Source organism: Gekko japonicus, unplaced genomic scaffold, assembly GCF_001447785.1.
Source record: "Gekko japonicus isolate JY-2015 unplaced genomic scaffold, Gekko_japonicus_V1.1 scaffold559, whole genome shotgun sequence".
In the NCBI taxonomy this organism is placed as follows: Eukaryota; Metazoa; Chordata; class Lepidosauria; order Squamata; family Gekkonidae; genus Gekko; species Gekko japonicus.
The window spans coordinates 882,611-904,615 of NW_015168064.1; the positions used below are offsets into that span (position 1 = coordinate 882,611).

Here is a 22,005-nt window from a genome sequence, read left to right on the forward strand (position 1 = left end):
CAGCTTCAGTTTACATACATGCTGATGTCTCTCTTCCCTTGTAAGTAGGCAGTTATGTTCCTCCCTATGGAATGGGTGCAGGCCACATTTTTCTAGTATGAACGATGTAGCATGCCTGTATCCCTAGTCACAGCTGTGGTCACACTGGACATGCATTCATATAGATTTTGACCCTCGGAATTTGACATGTTTTTAGCAGTGATTGATGCCCATTCAAAATGCCGGGAAATTTTCAAAAAGACTTTCACTACTGTGGAAAAAAATATTGGTCATCTGTGCCCCTTGATTGCTCAATTAGGATTGCCATTACTGTTGCTCAGTAACACTGGCCCTCAGCTGTGTTCTGATGAATTTCAGACACTCCTGAAATCATGGTTTCCAATCTTTTCTATTCAGTGTTTCTCTTACATTCTTGTAATGGAGATGAAGCCATTTTGAAGTCTTTATGTCCATATATATGCAGCGGGGGCCTCACCAAACTATGTGCCCCATTCTGTGCTGAGCATTCAGTTGGGTTGCTTAATATTTGAGGATTTCGCTCCTACTATGAAATTGCTTGTTATGTCTTGCTATAGCAGATCTTTGCATGTAAACAAGGGCCAAAACAAGTATACCCTGGCTCTAGAGAGCAACTAGCAATTAAAAATATATATTTCTCTCTCCCTACAGATAATTTGCTATGCAGTGACGCCGGAGGGATATACACCAGAGACACCTCTTGTGCACGTGATCAAAATCGAGGATGATAATGATAATGCCCCAGAGTTTGAGCATGATCCTTATATTTTTGGTGTTGTTGAAAACAGTAGAGTTGGTAAACTGTTAAAAATGAATTTATTTTTATAATCATTCATACAATCCATTTTAAAATGTGATTAAATAATGATCATGTTGTTGGAATAATTATTTGTATCAGAAACAGTCATGCCAATTTTAATAATGATTAATACATTTTCATAAGTTTTCTAATTAGAACATACCAAATTTTGGAGGTTATGGGAGTAATAATATATTTATTCATTATTTGAAATATTTCTATTCTACCTGTCAAGAATCCACAAAGGCATTAACAAAATTCAATTACAAAATAAACTAGTAATACCAGAAAACCCCCATAATTCATCAATAAAAATTAATACAACCAGTAATCAGTTATAAATGTAGCATCCCAAGGAACCTCTGAAAAGTAGTGTTTCTTCCTAGTCTGATGCGACATTACCAGAGGCAGTAACTGCTGAACACTACTGCTAGGGGGCAACATCAGAGAAAGGTGCTGGCCTCTGTGCCCTTTTTTGTGGGTCCCCCAGGGCAACTGGACAGTCATTGTGTGAAACAGAAAGAGAGGAGGAGGAGATTGGATTTATACCCCGCCCTTCACTACCCAAAAGAGTCTCAGAGCGGCTTACAAACTGCTTTCCCTTCCCCTCCCCACAACAGACACCCTGTGAGGTGGGTGGGGCTCAGAGAGCTCTTGAGAGAACTGTCCTTGAGAGAACAGATGACAGAACTATGGCTTACCCAAGGTCATCCAGCAGCTGCAAATGGAGGAGTGGGGGAATCAAACCCGGTTCTCCCAGATTAGAGTCTGCACACTTAACCACTACACCAAACAGGATGCAGGACTACATGGACCACTGGTATGATCCAGCAGGGCTCTGCTTATGTTCTTGTAAGTGGTTTCTTAACATTAACAGGGAAGGAATGAGGAGTTCTTACTTAAAAGGAAAGTTCTACAGTGCTGAGGTGACATTAGAAAAGGAATGTGGTGGGGCAAAAGGGAGGGCTGCAAATTAAAGGAAGAATTAGCAGAAATCACCCCCTCCTTGCTAGCTGTTATTCTAGTTGCCAAAGAGCTCATTCAAGAGAGAAACCATGTTATTTATTCCAATTTCCTTTCATACTGCAGCCACCTGTGCAGGGTCCCGCTCTGTTCCCATTGGCCCCTTAACCCTCAGGAATAGTTTTCAGGGCTACAGGGAAAAGGGAGAGGGGAAGAAATCAGTTTTATTAACTTCTTCCCTTTATAGCTTGTAATATCCAATTTCATGTATTCAAAAATGTTATAGTTCTCCTTAATTGTTGTGATTACAGTTTACTCCCCCACCCTCACCCCCATTTCTTATGTGTATGCCTGAATTTACATGGATAAATTAGAAGTAGCTTGAAAACTGTCTTCTGAAAGAAAGGTGAAAATTTAAACATGATGCTTTATACATGCAGGAACGCTTGTTGGACAGGTGACTGCAACAGACAGAGATGAGCCAAACACTTTACACAGCACAATTAGATACAGAATTGTATCACAGAGTGGTCAAATGTATCATATCTCAGAGGCATTTGGGATACATCCAGATTCAGGTTCTATTACTGTATTATCACCAAACCTGGACAGAGAGGTAATTGTACATGCATTTCACATTTATCTGCATACTGTATTTGCAATTGATATGGCAAGGGGAACATGGTATATGTGAATAAAAGGGGAGCAATACATCATATGGCTTAAATAGAACATCTGTGGGAAGATTTTATACGCCACTTCTCCAGAGACCTGCCTGAAGTAGCTCACAAAGTAAAAAAACAATATAATAAAATCGTAAAAACAACCAGCCTAAGAATTAAATATAAAAAACTGCAAACACAAGCCAAGGGAATAAAGACAAGATAAAACAACATTCAGCAACCTAAGATGATATTCATAAAATAACCCTTTGGCTAGAAGACAATGTTGAATGGAACCCATCTGTTAAAACCCTGAGTAAAAAGAAATGTTTTGGCCTGGTGCCTCAAGGACAGCCTCAAGGGGGAGGGCATTCCAAAGGTGAGGTGCCACCACTGTAAAAGCCCTGTCTCTGGTCACCACTTGCCTCACCTTTGCAGACAGATGCATAGAGAGAGGGCTGGGGGACAAGATTTTATGAAACAGGCTGTGCTTCAAGTATCCTGTCCCCAAGCCATTTTGGACATTAAAAAGTCCAAAGTTAGTTTTCTCAGAATCTTGCTCAATTCTATTCAGGGAGGCTTAGTCCTAGTAAAGTGCTTTTAGTATTGTGCTGTGAAGATAAGAACCAACACTTTAAATGGTGCCTGGAAAGATAGTCACAGTCAGTTCACATCTTTTAGCATAGGGATGATATAGTACCTGTATCCAGTCCCCAACAATAGCCTGGTTGCCACATTTTGTACCAACTGAAATGTTTGCACAGTTTTCAAAGGTACACCACATAAAATGCATTTCAGTAATTTATCCTGGGGATGTGATCAGAGCATGACCTGTTCACACTTGAGGAATGGCTGTAGCTGGTATAGTAGCCAAAGCTGATAAAAGCAAGTATGTGCCATAGAGGAGACCTGAGCCTCCAATCATTAGGCCAGAATCAGTGCAATACATTTGTAACCTTCTAGTCACAACAGATTACACAGTTAGGTAAATTCCTGGCAAGGAGTTACTGATTAGGGCCTCAGCCACTGAAGTCATATTCAAATTAAAAGTTTCTTACAGTTTCTTGACTCATACAGCAACACCCTGCATCAAACATGGAAGTATGGTCTTGTGGAGGCTGTAAAACACTGACAGAATGAACATGCTAGTGTTTAGGATCAGGTCGTCCAAACTAATTTTTTTTTTATGACATCTTTGCCCCTTCAAACATTATATAAATATGTAATTATTTGAAGAATGGCTGGTCATGTGGTCTCTGGGTATGTTTCAAAACCCATGTTTTCCTATGACACAAGGACATTTTAATCTACATATTCCTGTTAATGTTTCAAAACCCATGTTTTCCTATGACACAAGGATATTTTAATCTACATATTCCTGTTAATGTCTTTCTTCAGACAACATTGGAGTATAGACTACAAGTAGAAGCAAGAGATATGGGAGGCTATGAATTTGCTTTGTGCACTACAGCAGAAGTGATCATTGAGATTACAGATATAAATGACAATGTTCCACGATTAGAACAAATTGTGGTAAGTTTGCCTTTACTTAAGTGAATCAGTTCTCCTTGTCATTCCAGTAAATTTAGACAATGTAAAAAAGAAAACTTTTCAGAACTGTTCTGACAGCATTACATTTCCTTTTCCTGTCATAATGGAACAACTGCTTATATAACAAAGTTTGAGTCCAGTGGCACCTTTAAGACCAACAAAGTTTTATTCAAGGTATTGTTTATATAGTTGATCATATGTCATTGCCCAATATTCAGTTATTACTTTATTTCTCCAGTGCCTTGTTTCATTGTCTCTTATTATCCACATCCAAAATCCATGAGGCCACCTACCGATCCTTCATCTAGTAACTGCCTTTTGCTAAATTGTATCCAATGACTCTCTGGCCACCATCATCTAGTAACTACCTTTTGCTAAATTGTATCCAATGACTCTCTTCTGCAAAGTGTTCTTCTGACAAAAAAAAAATTCTTCCTTTGATACACGAAAAGTTAGTGGAAGGGAGTGATTAGATCCAACCCAATGAAATCCTTGCCTTAGGAATTGGCTTCTTTGATCTAAAATGGCTAAACTGTTCATAAACTAATAGCCTGAACTTAATGCATTTCAGTATGAAGTGGACGTATTTGAAAACACAGAAAATGTGGAAATATTGCTCATTCCTATTAAAGATGATGATCAATTTGGAACACCTTCGTGGTTGGGAACTGCCACTATTATAAGAGGAAATGAAGACCACAGTTTTTCTATTACCGTAGATGAAGAGACGAATGTTGGGCATTTAACTGCTTTAAAGGTAACCATAGATCAGAAAGGCTATATAAGGTATGATCGCATTTTAATACTCATAATGGAAGAAATCCAAACATTTTTCCATCAGTGAAGAGGATCAGTTTCTACCAACTCCTTCTTCCACTGCCATTTCTCCCTTTGTGCCCCACTCTGTTCCTAAGGGTCGCCTGTCCCAAGGCCACAGGAGCATGATTTCAGGGAGCTCAGTAGGTTGCAATGAGAGAGGGGACTTGCTTCCACCTTCTGCTTGCAGAAATGACTTAGAGGGCAGGAAATCTTTGGATTCAACACAGTATAATAATTTCCTCTTTTTAAAACCAGTACCAAAATGTCCTGCCGTAATGCCCCTAAGGCCAGAGCTGCCTGTACATGCAGGCGTTCCATCCTCCTCTAGCTTCTCCAATAAAAGGCAGACACTAGGGGGGATCACTAAAGTTGTGTTTTGTTGCGTAATTTGCTCATAGCAAGAGTTCTCAGTTCAAATGTCCAGTCATTCCTCACTGCTTCCAGTTGCTTCTACTCAGGGCTCAGGTCTTGCTCCCAGGATTCTATAATTTCTGCCTCTAGCCACTATGCACTAGGGTTCCCAACTCCAAGTGGGACAATTCCTAGAGATTTGGGGAAGGAGCCTGGCAATGGTGGAGTCTGGGAAGGGGACAGAGCTCAGAAGGGATATGATACATACCATCTGCCTTTTGAAGCTGTCATTTTCTGCCTTTTGAAGCTGCCATTTTTTTCAGAGGAACAATCTTTGTGGTTTGGAGATCAGTTGTATTTCCAGGAGATCTCCAGACCCCACCTGGAAATTGGCAACCCTACTATGCATCCATTCTACATGATCAGGATTTGGGAGAGGCCAGGAGTGCTGCCTCCCTGGTCCTTGAGGGGGCAGGGGCCAAGGCCAGCCTGATCCCTTCTGTCCTCAAAGGCCTCAGGCCTTGCCTGCTGTCTGGCTTCCTGCCTTTGTCATCCCACTCTCTCTCTGTCCCCACTTAATTCTGCTCCGGCCTTTCCCCCCTCTGCTCTGACCTTTTTTGGGGGCAACGTCATGATGTCACTTCTGGGAAAAACCCAGAAGTTATGAGTTCCCTCTCAGAACCAGAGTTTCCGGCAATTTCTAGAGAGGTGTGACATCACTTCTGGGTTGACCCCAGAAGTAACATCACACTGTTGCCAGTGGCTGCCCCCCATGCCCCCACCCCCATGTCTCCTGCTGGTTGCCAGGTCATGTCTGGCAATCGTATTTGACCTACAGTTGAGTAGGCCTTGACTTCCACGGAAGGTTTTATTCCCACAGCAATCTTTGCCCCTTCCTACCTCTTAGGTGTCCTCAGGACCCAGTCCTGCCTTTCCCTTCTACTGTTAGCTACAGTGCAGCCTCTTTTGGGGTTGTTTTTAGATTCCCCCACTGTATACCTGACCCAAGACACCTTAGGGTGTGAATGATGCCTGCTCATCAAGTTTAAACCCTGAGTAGCTATTTTTAACATGTTGTATTCACATTTGATTTTCAAGAGTTGACATCTTTGAAATGTACCTCTCATAGAAATTTTCCTCATGGTGTAAGTTATTTGAAGGAAGGAAATCAGTTAGAGGAAGACAGTGGATTTTTAAAAAATCTATCCATAATCATTATTTATAATATTAAGATATTAAGATTAAAGTAACATAGTTATATTAAGCCCTGCACTGATTTTAATAGAAATACATTTATTTCCAGAGTCTGGACTATGAAAAAACCAAGGAGAGAAGATTAGAAATTGTTGTAAATAATGAAGCACCTTATGCATTAGCACCAAATTCAAGAGCCCTTTCAACAAGTACTGCCACAGTTATAGTCAGAATTCTGGATGAGAATGAGGGGCCAGAATTTGATCCTTGTGAATATTTTCTGACTATTAAGGAATCTTTGCCAAGTGGAACGGTGGTTGGTGATTACCAAGCGAGGGACCCAGAAACTGGAAATAGTGAAGGCATAAGGTATTCATTTCTTTTATTGTCTTATTTAGTTTACAGTATCTGAATAAAATCAGGGGAAAATGATAACTGTTTTATGTTTTTGCAATTCATTCATGGTATAAAGCCCTTTAAAATTATTTGGTCTCAATAGTTACAGAATAATAAATGGCATGTGCAATTGGATCATCATTGACAACACAGGACAGCTGAGAACCACTAGAGTTTTAGACAGAGATATACCAAATATGGAATATTCTCCATGCACCATAACAGTCTGTGCTACAGACCGAAGTGAGTACCCAGTGTTGTGAAAAATATCTTTGCTCTACTGTAAACTTTGAGGCTTCAATAATTGTCAAGAATCTTTCATTTTCCTTGTAACTGGAAACCTGTATAATGTTGAGAAGCAGAGACTTTCTCCCCTTCCCCTGCCATTCACATTTTCTCATGTGGTCTGCATAACCCATGCCTAGATTTTGTGACAGCAGGCACAATCCAGCAGTTCTAATTCATGCCTGAAATGTAACACTTGCAGAAGTGCCCTGTTATGCACAAGACAGAATCTCCTTGCACTTCTTTCTCCTTTGTCTTTATAAACTACTGAGACTGAGGCATAGCGTAGTGATTCCAGCTCATACTTTATTCATGCATAGGAGAACTTGAGATAACTAGCGGGACCCCTGGCCTGCTTATATTCCCGTTCTTAACCACACCCAACACACACATTCCCCTGTGATAGGTTTATTTACAAACTCCCAGCATTGGTTCCTTTTAGGATCCAGGCTGGCCGATTGGCTAGCACTTGGATCCTCCGCTTCTATTGTCTTCGGCTGCAAAGCTTAACCTGTTCGCATGGCCACATGCGAGCCTGACCGCGTGTGCGGTCTCCCTTGGTACATAACAGTCTTCATAGGAGATAAACGTCTGCACAGGCAGGACATTGGATTATGTATTATGTTTACTCTGTTGAGCTAACCATAAGAAATGGACAACATGATTCTTAAGAATTGGCTTTCACTTTAGTAATGTAAGAAGCAGTTTGTTCTACTGGTCTGAAGCATTATCCAGTTATTGGAACTCCATTCTTCTCTTTCTGTTGTATTCGTCCCAGACAAGTTTGCATGTTCCTCACAGCTCATACGGGACAGAAAAGCACATAGGATGTCAGTCTTGATCCTATCAGAGCAGTGCCCTATTAAAGACAGGAATCAGTTGTTTGTGACGCTTAGAGAATTGGGCCACTGATTTAGTAAGCCTAATTAGAATGAATCTAGAAAAAAAATGGAACAACATTTTCGAAATGGCAAACTATGCTTTGCTGTAAAAGTGGAAGTCTGGGCAAGAATCTGAGCACAAATGGAGACAAGGGAACGAGAAATGAGAGCGTGTATAAGTCTGAGGCTCAGTAAATGAAGTGCTAAATCAGTTTGTCTTTATGTCAGAACCAAACTGTAGTGCAGAACTGAATTTAAAGAACGTTTATTTTAAAAATTATTCTCTTCAACCCAATTTGATGTTTTCCTGGGCCAAGTCCCTTTTAAAACTTTCACTTCACCAGAACCCACCCCAGGACTACTTACTTTCCTGCCTTCCCCACTGCACTAAGGAATATACTTATTAAACAGAATTTAGGTCGAATATAAAACTCACTGGAGCCTGGGCTGATAACTGAAGGATGAGGTAAACTGTGTGAGAGGTTTTCCCCCCCACTAAAAAACAAAAGAGAACATTAACGTTTATTTAATAGTAAATGTAGAATACTGTTAGGGGATTAACAGTGCACTTGTAAAAACACTTCCCTGAGATTAAGCCCTGCCCAAACACACATCTCTGTCTCCAACTTCCAGACTCTCACAACCAACTGTCAAATCTTAACTGACTCCCTGCTTCCCAGCCCACAGCTCCTATTGGCTACTGAAGCTCTGTTCTCATTGGCTCCTCTATTGCTGCATGACTTTTTTCTTCTTTCTCAGTCTCACATGCAACTAACATTTTATGCAGACACCCATGCCATGTTCCAGTGCCTCTTCTTGAACATATTTATGTTGTCCAGTTTTGTTATTATGTGGCCACAGAATAAGTCTAAAACCTATGAAAGAAACAAAGGGGAAAACCTTCCCTATTTAGCACAGAATTCTTTGCATTGCTGTACATTATCATGGGAGAGATAAACCTGGCCTGGTTTTTGTTTTTTTTTTAAACATGACGATTTAAAATGTTAAACTATGAAAGACTATTTTAATTTCCCAGGTGGTAAAACAGGAACTGGAAAAATTTTTATAACAGTGATGGATGAAAATGACAATTACCCAGTGATTACTGAAAGTAATTACATAATGTGCAAGGACAAAGAACCAGTATATGTTACAGCCTTTGATGCTGATCAGCCTCCCTATACAACACCTTTCCATTTTGAAATAGAGAAGCCAGTGGGCTCAATATGGAGGATAATACCGTATGATGGTATGTATATGATCTGTAGTAAGCTTAGCTAAAGTAGCAATTGTGTAAATTTTTAACTACTACATTTGGATAATTTCTTATGCAGAGGAATCAGCATTGCTGTCACTGGATGAAGATCTACCTTATGGCTATTATAAACTTCTTATTAGGACATATGACAATGGAGGTAACAGTGGAATAAGTGAAATAAGAGTTCATTATTGTAACTGTGTATTTCCAAGTGATTGTTCTGACCTCAGTTCAGACATCTCTGCGGATCGGGTTTCTACGGAAGATGTGCAATATCAAGCTCCAGGTGGAGGGGGATCTTTTGGTCCCTGGGCCATCTTTTCAACAGTGCTGGGAACAATGTTATCAATGGGTGAGTATATTTATGTCTTGAAGATGAAATTCAAAATGAGTCATTAAATCCATTAGCATGTGGGAATTAATGACACTGCTTTGGAATTCTTCAGGTTCAGCCCGTGTATGTAAGTGTAAAATGGTACAATAATAAATTTTGATACTACTAAGAAACTTCATTGGAGGATTTAGCCCTGAATACTCAAAATGATTTCTTTGGGCAGTTTAAGTAATTAAGAGTGCAATCCTAAAGTAAATGGTTTTAGAAAGGTATAACTATTTTTAATGTCACTGTAAAAGTGCCACTGTACATGATGTGCCTTCAACAACTTCTCACACAGGGGTGGAAAAATCCAGTCCATTCAATCTTTTTAAATAGAAGATGGTCCGTTAACTAGCCTTAAAATTATTGGCAACAACAACTTGCAGAAATCCATTATGTTGATATGTCAGCCATATCTGGGCCACTTTTGCCAGCACTCATTAGTTATTCACAAATTTATTCAAATTTATTGTTACGGCCAATTGACCAGCAGTGCAGTAAAACAATACAATAATAAACAAGTACGATCACCAACACTCACAGACAAATTAGTTATTCACTATCTGGGCTGAATCCAGTTTCCTCCACATGGAATGATCTACACTTCTAAACTAATTTGGCTGATGGATCCCAATAATTGTGTTCTCATATTTCTGAATCAAAACCTCTCTTTCTAACCTTAAAGTTACTATAACTGGGAAAGCTGGTATGAAAATATGCAGGATTAGGTTTTAATGGTATGGAAAAGGCATAGTCCGTGCCACATCCTATCATTTACCATTGTTTGCATTCCACTTCATACTTGTCCTTATTCTTGGGTTATTACATTTTTACCTTGATCAAGATGCTCAGCATACATGGTTCCCCCACCTTTTATCCTTACACCCACTTAGTGAGATAGATTAGATTGGGTGGCAGTGACTGTCCCAATGCTACCCAGGAAGTTTGGTGGCTCCAAAGAGAGATTTAAACCCAATTATCACAAGTCCTAGTTAAAGCTGTAACCATCACATCATATTGGCTTTAAAAGAGGGATTAAGAGATTAAAGCATTAGCAGTTGGTCTGGACCAAAGTCAGGTAGTGCTTCTGTTTCTAGCAATTGTTATAGTCAGGCACAGTCATAGTTAACTTGGCTATCAGAGTCTTTTAGAAAAAAAATGCTGCTGAATTTATGCCATTGCACCTGTAAAGCCATCTTGATAGACATGTTGTTAGCTTCATTGACTAGCAGAAATGAGAAACCTAGCTATTTCACACTCCTGGAACACAACCACTGTATTACACTCCAGGGTTTCTCATTAACTAAAGTATTTTAGAGATTAATTACATTGTAAGAGTTTGAGACAGACCAGCCAGGTATTAGGGGACTGTGTTCCACACAGAGACCCAGACAAAAAATTGAGAAATACTTTTTGCAAGACAATTTTGAAGGGTCAGTGGCCAGATTTTGTACCTACAGGATCTTTGGTATAGTTCTCATAAACAGCAGATGAGCTGCTAAACCTGCATCTGGACTTCATAACAGCATGTGCAGGTGGGAATCACATGCATGAATGCTCCTCTATACACAACAGTTTCTAAAAGGTTAACAAAAACAACAACAGATTTCATGGTAAAATGTTCTAGCATAGTTCCCCCCACCCCGATTGTGGTTTTCTATCTGTGGGGAATTTTTGCGTAAGGAGGAACATTCAGTTATATACGTTATACTTGCAGGTCAAAGGTGAGTAGCCCAGATACAGGTTGGCCACATCATTTGCTGTTTGTGAACACTAGGCCTCTGTTCCAGAGGTAGGCACTTCCTCCAAAGGAAGCAAAAGTGCTCCAACTTCCGAACATTAACCAATAGTATTTTACATCATGCATATTCTAGGTGAGTATTTCCTCCCCTTCCTCTCAGTATATTTAAAAATATACTCTTGCCACAAAAAGCCTTACAAAGATGAATGCTAACTTATTTCAGTTACTGAGCCTGCCTTTAAGTCCGATCAATAAGATCTAATTCTCTGATTTTGTGTATTTTCTTCTGAAGGAGTCATGGCTATACCCTTAAGTTACTGGCTCCGCAAAAAAGGGTCCATGCGTCACGAGGTGGGTGATAGTTCAGCTTCCCACAATTTAATTGTATCCAACACTGAGGCACCAGGTGAGAATGTGATGGTAAGTTGCCCCCCTTGTTTGGAAATACCAGGCTAATTGATTATGCATTTGCTGCCCCCAAAGAGGGAAATTGTACTTTGGAACATATCCTTGCCCTTCAAACAGCAGCCTCTTTCCAGCACTTATATGCTGACATTTTATGGCAATAAAAATTATTGATAGCAGTTCATTAGCAATGCCCACTATTACTATGAGAGAAGGAGTTATAAGCATTGTCAATTACTTATTGTTATGAGGCACTTTGATGTGCATGTGCTAACCACAGCTCTTATTTTGTGAAGAAAACAATGTGATGACTGCCCATAGCTACAGTGGGACTTCTTGCCCCTCCCCCAACTTACCACCAAGGCTCCATGACTTCCCATCCAGTTTAGGGCCCCCAACTGCCAATTTTTTATTTTATTTATGGTGCTTGTTGCTGGCTGTGACTGCTCCCTCTCGGTCTGATTCATTCCCCGGTTTTTGCCTGAATTCGTCCTTTGCGATCCAAAGCTGTGGGGCCTCTGTCTTCTCCTCCCTCCCCGAGGCACCAAGCATGCCTGTGCAAATAAATTGGCAGCTGGCACAGGATTCCCCCCCCCCTGCTCCCAAGCCCTAAAGCCAAGTGGTCGCAGGGAAGAGTAGGAGTGGGGCTACTCATCTGGGGTGCGTGCGGGTGTGTGTGGGGGGTGCCCCCAACTTATTTAAAGGCCCCCTGAATTAAAAAAAAATCCTGGCTACAGACCTGCTGCTATTTGCCTATTTGCAGCTGAGATTTTACATTTGTCACCAGAGATCTGAAATGTAAACCAACCCCAACCTGAAGTGTGCAGTCTGAAACTGAAATCCAAAAAGGGTTGGGGGCAACTTGTTTGGGGTTCAAGCCAGGCCAGCTTTTTTTTTCTCAGACAAGACAGAATAGTGAGTCATAAGAAAGCCACAGTGGTGCAGTGTGGTTGTACGTAGCACCTTGGTATGTGCCCTGTTGCTGAAAAAAACATGTTTGCATCCTGCTCTGGATGGAAGAGGGTATGGGCTTCTGGTTGGGGGAAAATGGCGATTTGACGCACTTTGCAATTGTGCAGGGGGACAGGGGCTCCTTTTGACAGTTTGGGCTATTTATCAGTCCAACGCAACCTTCCCCAGTGAGGGGGAGAGTATGGCAAGCATCAAGACCCTAGAGAGAGTTGAGATTGGTGCGATCAAGCCTCGGAGGAGACTTGTTTTGCACTTTGATCCCCTTTCTCGAAGCGGGCGTTGCATTCAGCACTAAAGGAGCTCACCGAGCTGAGAATTCAGCTTAGAGTTGTCATTTCCCGATCTCTTGGACTAAGGGGAAATAATTTGGACAGCGGAGACATTGCGAAAACCAAAATAAACAAACAAGGTAACGATTACAGTATTACTTACCGGGAGAAGCTTGGAAATGCCGAGGGAGATATCCGGATAAGTCTTTAAAGATTTTAAAGAAAGACTGAGCAAAATTGATCATTTAAAAGTAAATAACAAAGGAGAAAAAGCGAGAAAAAGAACTTTGTTTTGCATTCCTGTGGCGGTGGGAAAGATGGATGGAAGAGGGTATGAGCATGATGGTATTGGAGACAGGGGAAGTGAATGAAGTTAGGGTGAGATCAAGGTATTTGTCACCCATAAGAACATAAGAAGAGCCCCGCTAGATCAGACCAATAGTCCATCTAGTCCAACATCATGTCTCATACTGTGGCCAACCATTTCCTCTGGAGTTCCAACAACAGGGCACAGAGGCTGAGACCTTTCCCTGATGCTGCCTCCTAGCACTGCTATTCAGAGCTCTACTGCCTCTGAATGTGGAGGTTTGCTTTAGTCACCATGGCTAATGATAGATTTATCCTCCATGGATCTATCTAATACCCTTTTAAAGCTGTTTATTCCTGTGGCCATCACTACATCCTTTGGCAGCGAATTCCACATTTTAATCATTCTCTGTGTAAAGTAGTATTTCCTTTTGTCCTTTCTGAACCTACTGCCCATCAGTTTCAGTGGATGCCCTTGAGTTCTAGTATTTTGGGAGAGAGAGAAAAATTTCACTTTGTCAACTCTTTTCACCCCTTGCATAATTTTATAAACCTCTATCATGTTCCCCCTTATTCATCTCTTTTCTAAACTGAAAAGTTCCAGACTTTTCAGCCTTTCCTCATAGGGAAGGTGCTCCAATCCCCTAATCATCTTGCCCTCCTCTGTACTTTTTCCAGCTTTGCAGTGTCCTTTTTGAGATACAGTGTCCAGAACTGTACACAGTAATCCAAATGAGGCAGCACCATAGACCTAAGCAAGGGCATTATAATATCTGCCATTTTATTCTCAATCCCTTTAATCCTGAACATAGAGTTTGCCTTTTTCACTGCTGTAGCACACTGGCTTGAAACTTTCACTGAGCTATCTACTACAATCCCAAGATATTTTCTCCTCTCAATTTCAGCAAATTCAGAACCCATTAGCTTATACTTGATATTGGCAATTTTCGTCGCAGTATATATCACCTTACACTTACCACAGCATTGAACTTCATTTGCCACAGTTTGTGGATGTCCTCTTAGAGCTCTTCTCAGCCAGCCTTGGTTTTCACCATCCTGAATAATTTGGTGTCAGCTGCAAACTTGGCCACTACACTACTAAATCCCTAGTTCCAGATCATTTATAAATAAATTAAATAGTACCAGGTCCAATACCAATCCTTGTAGGTAGGGGTGTGCAAAAAAATAAATAAATTCGGCCCATTTGGATTCGGCCGAATCGGGCAGAATCAATTTCGGCTGGCAGTAAAACTCCCGCATGTCAGTTTCGTCAGTAGGAGCCGATTCTGGAGTCTTTCGGCCAGCCAAATGCAAATTCAGGCCCATTATATCCTATGGGCCATTGAAGTCAATGGCGAAAACATAGGGTATATTCTGGGGGCTGGAGGGGAGGGGGCTTGAGGGAGAGATTCCAAACTCGCAGGGTAGCTGCTGGAGCCTCTCCCCAAGATAACAACCACACTTTTGGTGATGTCAGGGGGTGTGGCATATGCAAATAAGTTATGCTAATGAGTTATGCTAATGAGCGCCTGCACCTCTTTTTCTACAAAATGACCCCTGCTTGGATGTATGCCATCAGGACCTGGAGACTCCCCCCCAATAGGTGTAGAACTTCATCTCTGGTCACCTCAATTTGGTTCACTTCTTCAAACTCCCTTCCTGAAAATATGGGTACATGCCCCACATTTTCCAGAGTGAACACAGAAGCAAAAAATTCATTGAGATTCTTTCCCATCTCCCTGTCTTCTGTTGGGAAATTAATTCTCTTGATGTTTTCTAACTTATTTGATTCTATGCTTCTTTTATGTACAATGCAACACCACAACCAGCCTGTCCCTCCCTGTCCTGCCTATAGAGCTCATACCCAGTCATGACTGTATCCCATAGATTTTCCCCATTCCACCAGGTTTCTGAGATACCCCAACCAAATTACAGTTTTGTGCCTCCCCTCCTTTCTAAACATCACAACTGTGAGTTCTTGAAAATAATGCCCCCCTGAAAAGATGAGGAAAAATAGATATAAATCTGTTCTTAATAAGCAATGATACATAAATTACAAGAAACAGCAATATCATGAAGTCAATAAAATATATGAAACACTCCTTGTGATAGAATAAAACAAAGGACCAAAAGAAATACTAGTTGGGATCTACACGTATTTGTGAGACTCGTGGCTTCAACTTATTATTTCACTTGTGCCCTGATCCAACCCCTGAAGGCAGCTGCTTTTTGAGACAAGTGAAAGTGAAGCCACCTGGTGTGATATGGGCTCACCACAGTGGAATGTATGAGCTGGCCTTGGGTCATGGTGAGCTCAAGTCCAGTTTTGCAATTACTTTATCAGTCTGACTTTGTAAGATAAGAAATAATTATTTCTTTAATTCAGAGAATCCTGTCACCTTTTCCTTCAGGATTTGAATATACTTCCTGTGAAAACAACAAATGCAACTAGCATGAGCACAATTGGAGAAAAAACTGGAAGTATGGAACTGATAAAAGGAAGGGAAGAACACATTGGAGGATCCATACAGAATATTGGACAGCATCTGCAAAACTCATATAAAAGCCTCTATTCTGAATGGCGGAGTTTCTCCAATCCTCACCTAGCTGAAGTAAGCATTCTGGTACAGATTCCTCATAGCTCATGTCTGAATTGATGTTAAGCTTTTTTGTCCCCCATTGTGACATCTTCCATAGTTCATTTTCTGATTTTGAACATAATTGTATTGGTAAAATAATAATTTTGTATCCACTGTCTAATCCTGTTCCTGTTAAGAGCATAAGAGAAGCCCTGCTGGATCTGACCAGTGGTCCATTTAGTCCAGCATCATATCTCACACAGTGGCAGTTCCTCTGGATGTCGAACAACAGGGCATAGAGGAGAGCCTTGCCTGATGTTGCCTCCTGGCATTGGGATTCAGAGGTTTACTACCTCTGAATATGGAAGTTCCCTTTAGTCACCATGGCTAATAGCTGCTGATGGACCTGTCCTCTATGAATCTGTCTTTTAAAGCTGTCTGTGCCTGTGGCTGTCATTACATCCTCTGGCAGTGAATTTCAAATTTTGTTCACTTGCTGTATAAAATTTATTTCCTTTTGTCCATCCTGAATCTACTGCCCATCAGCTTCACTGGATGCCCTCAAATTCTAGTACTTTGGGAGAGGAAGAAAAAGTTCTCTTTATTAACCCTCTCCATCCCATTCATAGTTTTATAAATCTCTATCATGTCGGTCCCTAGTTGTCTATTTTCGAAAATGAAAAGTGCCAGACTCTTCAGCCTTTCCTCATAGGGAAGGTGCTCCAACCCCCTAGTCACCTTGGTTGCCCTCTTCTGTACTTTTTCGAGCTCTACATTGTCCTTTTTGAGATATGATGACCAGAACTTTACACAGTATCCAAATGAGGCCACATTATAGATCTAAGCAAGGGTATTATAATATCCACCATTTTATTTTAAATCCCTTTCCTAATAATCCCTAACATCGAGTTTGTCTTTTTCACTGCCACAGCACACTGGATTGACACTTTCATTGAGCTATTTCAGCTCCAAAATCTTTTATGCTCTCAGTCTCAGCAAATTCAACCCCCATTAGCCTATGCTTGAAATTAGGATATTTTGTCCCAATGTGCATCACCTTACACTTACTGACACTGAACTTCAGTGTCATCATTTACTAGGCAGGAAAGTTAGCTTTAGAATGACTATTGTCTTCCCTGAATGGTTGAAATTAATTAATTATACTTGCATTTGTACATATGTACATTGGTGAGTTAGTGTACCCCTATGCAGAATTACTCCAGTCTAAGTCCACTGAAGTCAGTAGGCTGAGAACAGTGTAATTCTGCTTAGAAGTGCACTGTAAGTGACCTAACCTATTCAAATGTTCCCAGTATTTGAATGCAAACTCTGATCCTCATGCTAAAGGTATGAATAAATGAATGGATAATTTATTACGGTCCACGACCAGATACAAGTTCACACAGCAATTCATTTTGAAGGCATGCTAAAGGTATGCTATGTGGCACCGAACAGACTGTGAAATTGCACTTTGAACTCAAAAAGATATTTCTTACCTTTAGCAAATAATATTGGGTTGGATTCAATGTATTGGATCCAGTGATGTGTAAACAGAAAGGAAATTGTACTTAGTGCAGTTCCACTTGTGCAAGTAATAGAGCAATGGCTACAGCAACATATGGTGCTTTCGTATCATTTTAATAACATAAAAACGTGCGTATGAAACAACTGAATGTACAACAGATGAGTCACATGATTTCCTGTAATTTGGTTTTGAAATTATTTCTCAAGAATGTGAAAAAGAAACTTAGGAATAGTGCTTTCACTTAGTGTAAATAGAGTGTGAGAAGTAACTTGAGTACGTCTTGTGCAAGGATTTGGAAATCGTCTGTGGGATCCAGCCCAATGATTCCATTCAGGTAAGTCTTCCTCCAACTGTGAAAAACCTTTTCTTACACAAGAAGACTTAGTAGAAGGAAGTTATTGGATCCCTCTGCTTTCTAAAATAACAGAATTCTTGATATTTGATTATTACACCTGTGGTTGGTAGATTTTAAAGAAGTATATGATTAATCAGATCAATCAGGTGTATTGATTAAAAACAAACAATAAAGGATGTTTAAAGCCATATTTTTATTAAATTCTACTTGCATATAAGAAATTTTTATGCATTTTCTTTCTTTGCAGAAGGTATTTCAGTGTGAAGAAGAAGATGAACTCCACCAAAGTAAAGAATATGTACTTCCATATAAATATGAAGGAAAAGGATCACCAGTTGGAACCCTAAGCTCCTGTACAGGCGAATCAGAAGACGAAGAACTTGATTTTTTAGATCAGCCAGAACCTCCATTTAAGACTCTAGTAGAAGCCTGTATAAAAGAATAAGTGTGTTCATCATGGTCCTGAAAACTTTAGCCACAATCCTCTGGGAAGTTTAATGCTGCAAGTTCTAGTGAAAGAAATGGATTTTTTTGTGCAGCTCTCATAATACCGTGTTTCCCCGAAAATAAGGCACTGTCTTATATTTATTTTTTCTCAAGAAGACACACTAGGGCTTATACCACAAATGCATAGAAATCCTGCTAGGGCTTATTTTTGGGGTAGGTCTTATTTTTGGGAAAACAGGGTAACTCTTGTTGACCTGGGTAGGAAAACCTCCCTGTAGAGTGTATATTTCAGAAGAATTTCCCACTTAAAAAAAAATCCCCTAAATAAATGTTTATCAGGTTTACAATTAGGAGGGCTTGAAATCTGTTAGCAGTATTTGATCTGTGCTTATGAACTAGTTCTAGGCTTGGAAAGTTGTTTTTACATTATTCTGTAAATAGCATAAGTTTTTCTGCTGTCTCTATGCTTATTCTTAAAACAAAAAGAACTAGGGAAACACAGTACATAACAGAATATAAAGAAGAAATTACTGAGTATGTTCCATTATTACTCCTGTTTATTCAAAGAACATAAACCACTGCTAATTATATAAAAATGTTACCTCGTGTATTCCTGAAGTCTTACAATCTGAGTTCTAGTAACCAGATTATCAAATATACATGAACAATATTTGTTACGTTCTTTTCAGAATTAACAAGGAAATAACATTACAGACATCCATGTGGAAGCACTGGATCTAAAATTTACAATTTACAGTGTGAGGTCAGTTACAAGATTTCCAAAGTTCTCGTTTACAATAATTATAATGATGAGTTCAACTTGCCAGGGAACTCAGTTATTTGCTGGCAAACAAACTCTTTGAACGATACTGCTGGTAAACTCATAGACCAAAACTGACAAGAATCCCCGGTAAACTTCTCATTTGTGGCAAATCTTAATCAGAGTTGTTTTGCTTGAAGCAAGTATCAATCATGGATAATATTTCCCATAGCTGGAACCAGTGCGTATTCTTTAAGTATCATGGCTGATCCAAAACATTTATAAGAATGAAGGTCATCCTTCCCTTTGAAACGGTCTCTATGCATATTCTTAAAACAAAGCAAACTGAAATCTTGATTTCAGCTTCACAATTATTTCTCACATGAGCCCATGTGGGAGAAAGCATTGTTCAGCTTAGCCTTTCTTTTGGACTTCCAGAAATGATGGAATACTGCTGACGTACATGTTACAATCGTTCATTACAGTGCAATCCTCAACAGAGTAATGCTTTTCTATGTCCACTGAAGTCAGTGGGCTTGGAAGGCTGTAGCTCTGCTTAGGACTGCACTGCCAGTTTCTTAACTAAGTGTATGCTGTAGAATGTGTTTTCAACTATAATGCAAAACACCATTATATATATTTAGAGCCAACTGAAGTTAGTGGGACATAGAGGCATGTAACCATATATTGGTTTACAACCCTTATAGTTTATAATCTGAACTGTGGAAATAATCGATATTCAGTTATCATACTAGAACACAGTTCCTGAATCCACTGGAATATAAGCTGGTATCAATAGATAACTGTAAACCTTACCTCCAAAAGTGGTATGTGATGTTGCGATGTGCACTACACACACCACTCCCATGGATGCAGGCTCTCACAATTTGTGTGGCTCCTCAGAAAAGAAATGAAAAAGGAAGGCCTTGGGTTATGAGTGTATCAGATACTGCGTATGTGCAAGTAGCTGCTAGACTCAGGCATTAACAAAGCTGTGCTGCAAAAGCTGATTAACAATTCAACATAATGCTAATTTTGTTATTTTGAAAATTTCTCACCTTTCTTGGCAAGCTCACTATCACTAAAGGCCATAAAAGGGTATTTTTATATGAACCCAGTGATTACAGAAACCAAACGGCAACTGAATCCTTGCATTGTTACTTCCATGTCAAACAATCATCTCTCTCTTTCAGGAGTGTATAAATGTAGTCTATCCCCCACATGAAATGGAACCTTTATCACTGTCCTCCTCCCTCCATTCTTTCCTTTGAATATGTTGAAGCTGTACAATGATTACTTTCTTTGGTTTAGTTCTAGTGACTGAAGTATCATGAGAATGATAAGCCATATTTTTATTAGTTATTTATAAACGTGGTTTTTTGCTACATAACCCAAATTTGGTATCTTGCCCATCACCTGAGTGTATGCAACACGAAGGAAGAAAAATGAAGACACACTAACCAAGCTAACCAATAAAGCTGGCAACTGTATAATAAAATTGTGAATATACTGACAATATTGTGAATGTAATAAGAATTGTATAACTTATTCCGTTGACTTGGGCTGCCTGGGATAAAATGATTTATTGTCTTTTAAAATAAAGGGACTCAATGAAAACCCAGCAAATCCTTTTATGTTAATATATATATCTATATATCTAAATCTATGTAATATTCACAGAATTATAAATGAAGGCTGTACAATAACCCATAATATTTCTACATTGTTTGTAACCATGAGGAAGATTAAAAACAGAAAGTATTTTATGTCCCCCCCCAATGCTCCCCCTAAGCTGTGGAGTCTTGTGAACAAAAATTCTACCTAGTGAGCGACTGACATTTAAGTTGTGAGCCAACGATTTGGCTGCTGCATAAATCACTTTGCTCTGGAGCCCTCCTTCCTGAGCTGAGACAAAAATGTGTGAGCCGGAGGCTAAAGAACTGTGAGCTAGCTCACACTAACTCAGCTTATTCTTCATGTAATTCCTTTCTCCTAGCATGCTGTGTTCCTGATCTGGATCGAGCCTGTGTGTGCCTGGATAGCATAGAACTTCCAGAGCATATTTGTCAACCTGACCTACGGAAAGACCCAGGAAAAATGTATTATGCAGTTAGGCCTTCAGCTGCCCTCTAGGAGCATAGTTTTGAATTATTCATCTGACACTCATATGTTAGAGGGTGACTCTTAGATGTCTTGAGACATTTATGACAATGTACATGTGCTTTTATATAATTACCCAAAATTCAACCCTAACAATATTTGACTAATTAATGTGTCTTTCATGTTAAATGTAGGTAACTATTTTTTACTGTGTGACTTAAAGTTTAATAAAGCATTGGGATCTTATTTTACTATATGAAATTCACATCACGATACAGAGAACATCATGCACAGTGCAGGGCAAGTATGTTGCTGAATATGAAGTGAGCACTGTCAGCTTTGATAGTACAGGTTGCCCATTGACAAGAAGAGGAAAGAGGGATACCTGGAATCTGAGGTTTAAAATACACATTATGGTTTTTAATGTATTTTCTGGGTTCCACCATCTGACAGTGACTCAGACCATCACACAACATGAGTCTCCCAAGTGCACACAGCCCTAATTCAGATCATGAGTCAATGGAGAAGGGGTTCAGAAGAGATCTCAGCCTCTTCCCATACCCTTTTGTTGACCTGCAATGGCACTGGGGACGCTATTAGCAGGGGCTGCACGTGTAGCCATTCACTTCATGTTTTTATATGTTTTACTTAGGGTAGTTAGCAGGACCTTATTGGGGATGGAATACACTTTGTTCCAGCCTAAGCAAGCTGGAGAATTAAACCAACACACTAGGATTACCAGCTAGTAACCAGCAGGAGATGAGGTGGCTCAGGTGGTTAAGACGCTGAACTGCAGGTTGCGGAAGGTCAGTAGTTCAGCAGTTTGAGACCCGGGTGCCGCAAGATGGAGTAAGCTCCCGTCTCTAGTTCCAGCTCCTGCCAACCTAGCAGTTCAAAAGCAAGAAATTGCAAGTAGATAAATAGGTACCACTTTGGTGGGAAGGTAACAGCGTTCCGTGCGCCTTGGTGTTTAGTCATGCCGGCCACATGACC

General features: G+C 40.0%; 1 protein-coding gene across 1 annotated transcript in view; it reads left to right on the forward strand.

The window, feature by feature from the left end:
- Positions 1 to 18,260, forward strand: part of LOC107113254 (desmocollin-2-like) — a 53,435-nt gene extending 35,175 nt beyond the window's left edge. The window contains exons 8-18 of the mRNA XM_015414555.1: positions 670 to 814; positions 2,221 to 2,396; positions 3,841 to 3,975; positions 4,565 to 4,750; positions 6,467 to 6,726; positions 6,857 to 6,996; positions 8,956 to 9,168; positions 9,254 to 9,529; positions 11,587 to 11,714; positions 15,658 to 15,858; positions 17,953 to 18,260. Of these exons, the coding sequence (XP_015270041.1) occupies positions 670 to 814; positions 2,221 to 2,396; positions 3,841 to 3,975; positions 4,565 to 4,750; positions 6,467 to 6,726; positions 6,857 to 6,996; positions 8,956 to 9,168; positions 9,254 to 9,529; positions 11,587 to 11,714; positions 15,658 to 15,858; positions 17,953 to 18,150 (2,058 nt within the window). The 3' untranslated portion in view covers positions 18,151 to 18,260. The remainder of the gene's footprint in view (positions 1 to 669; positions 815 to 2,220; positions 2,397 to 3,840; positions 3,976 to 4,564; positions 4,751 to 6,466; positions 6,727 to 6,856; positions 6,997 to 8,955; positions 9,169 to 9,253; positions 9,530 to 11,586; positions 11,715 to 15,657; positions 15,859 to 17,952) is intronic.
- Positions 18,261 to 22,005: the final 3,745 nt, after the last annotated feature.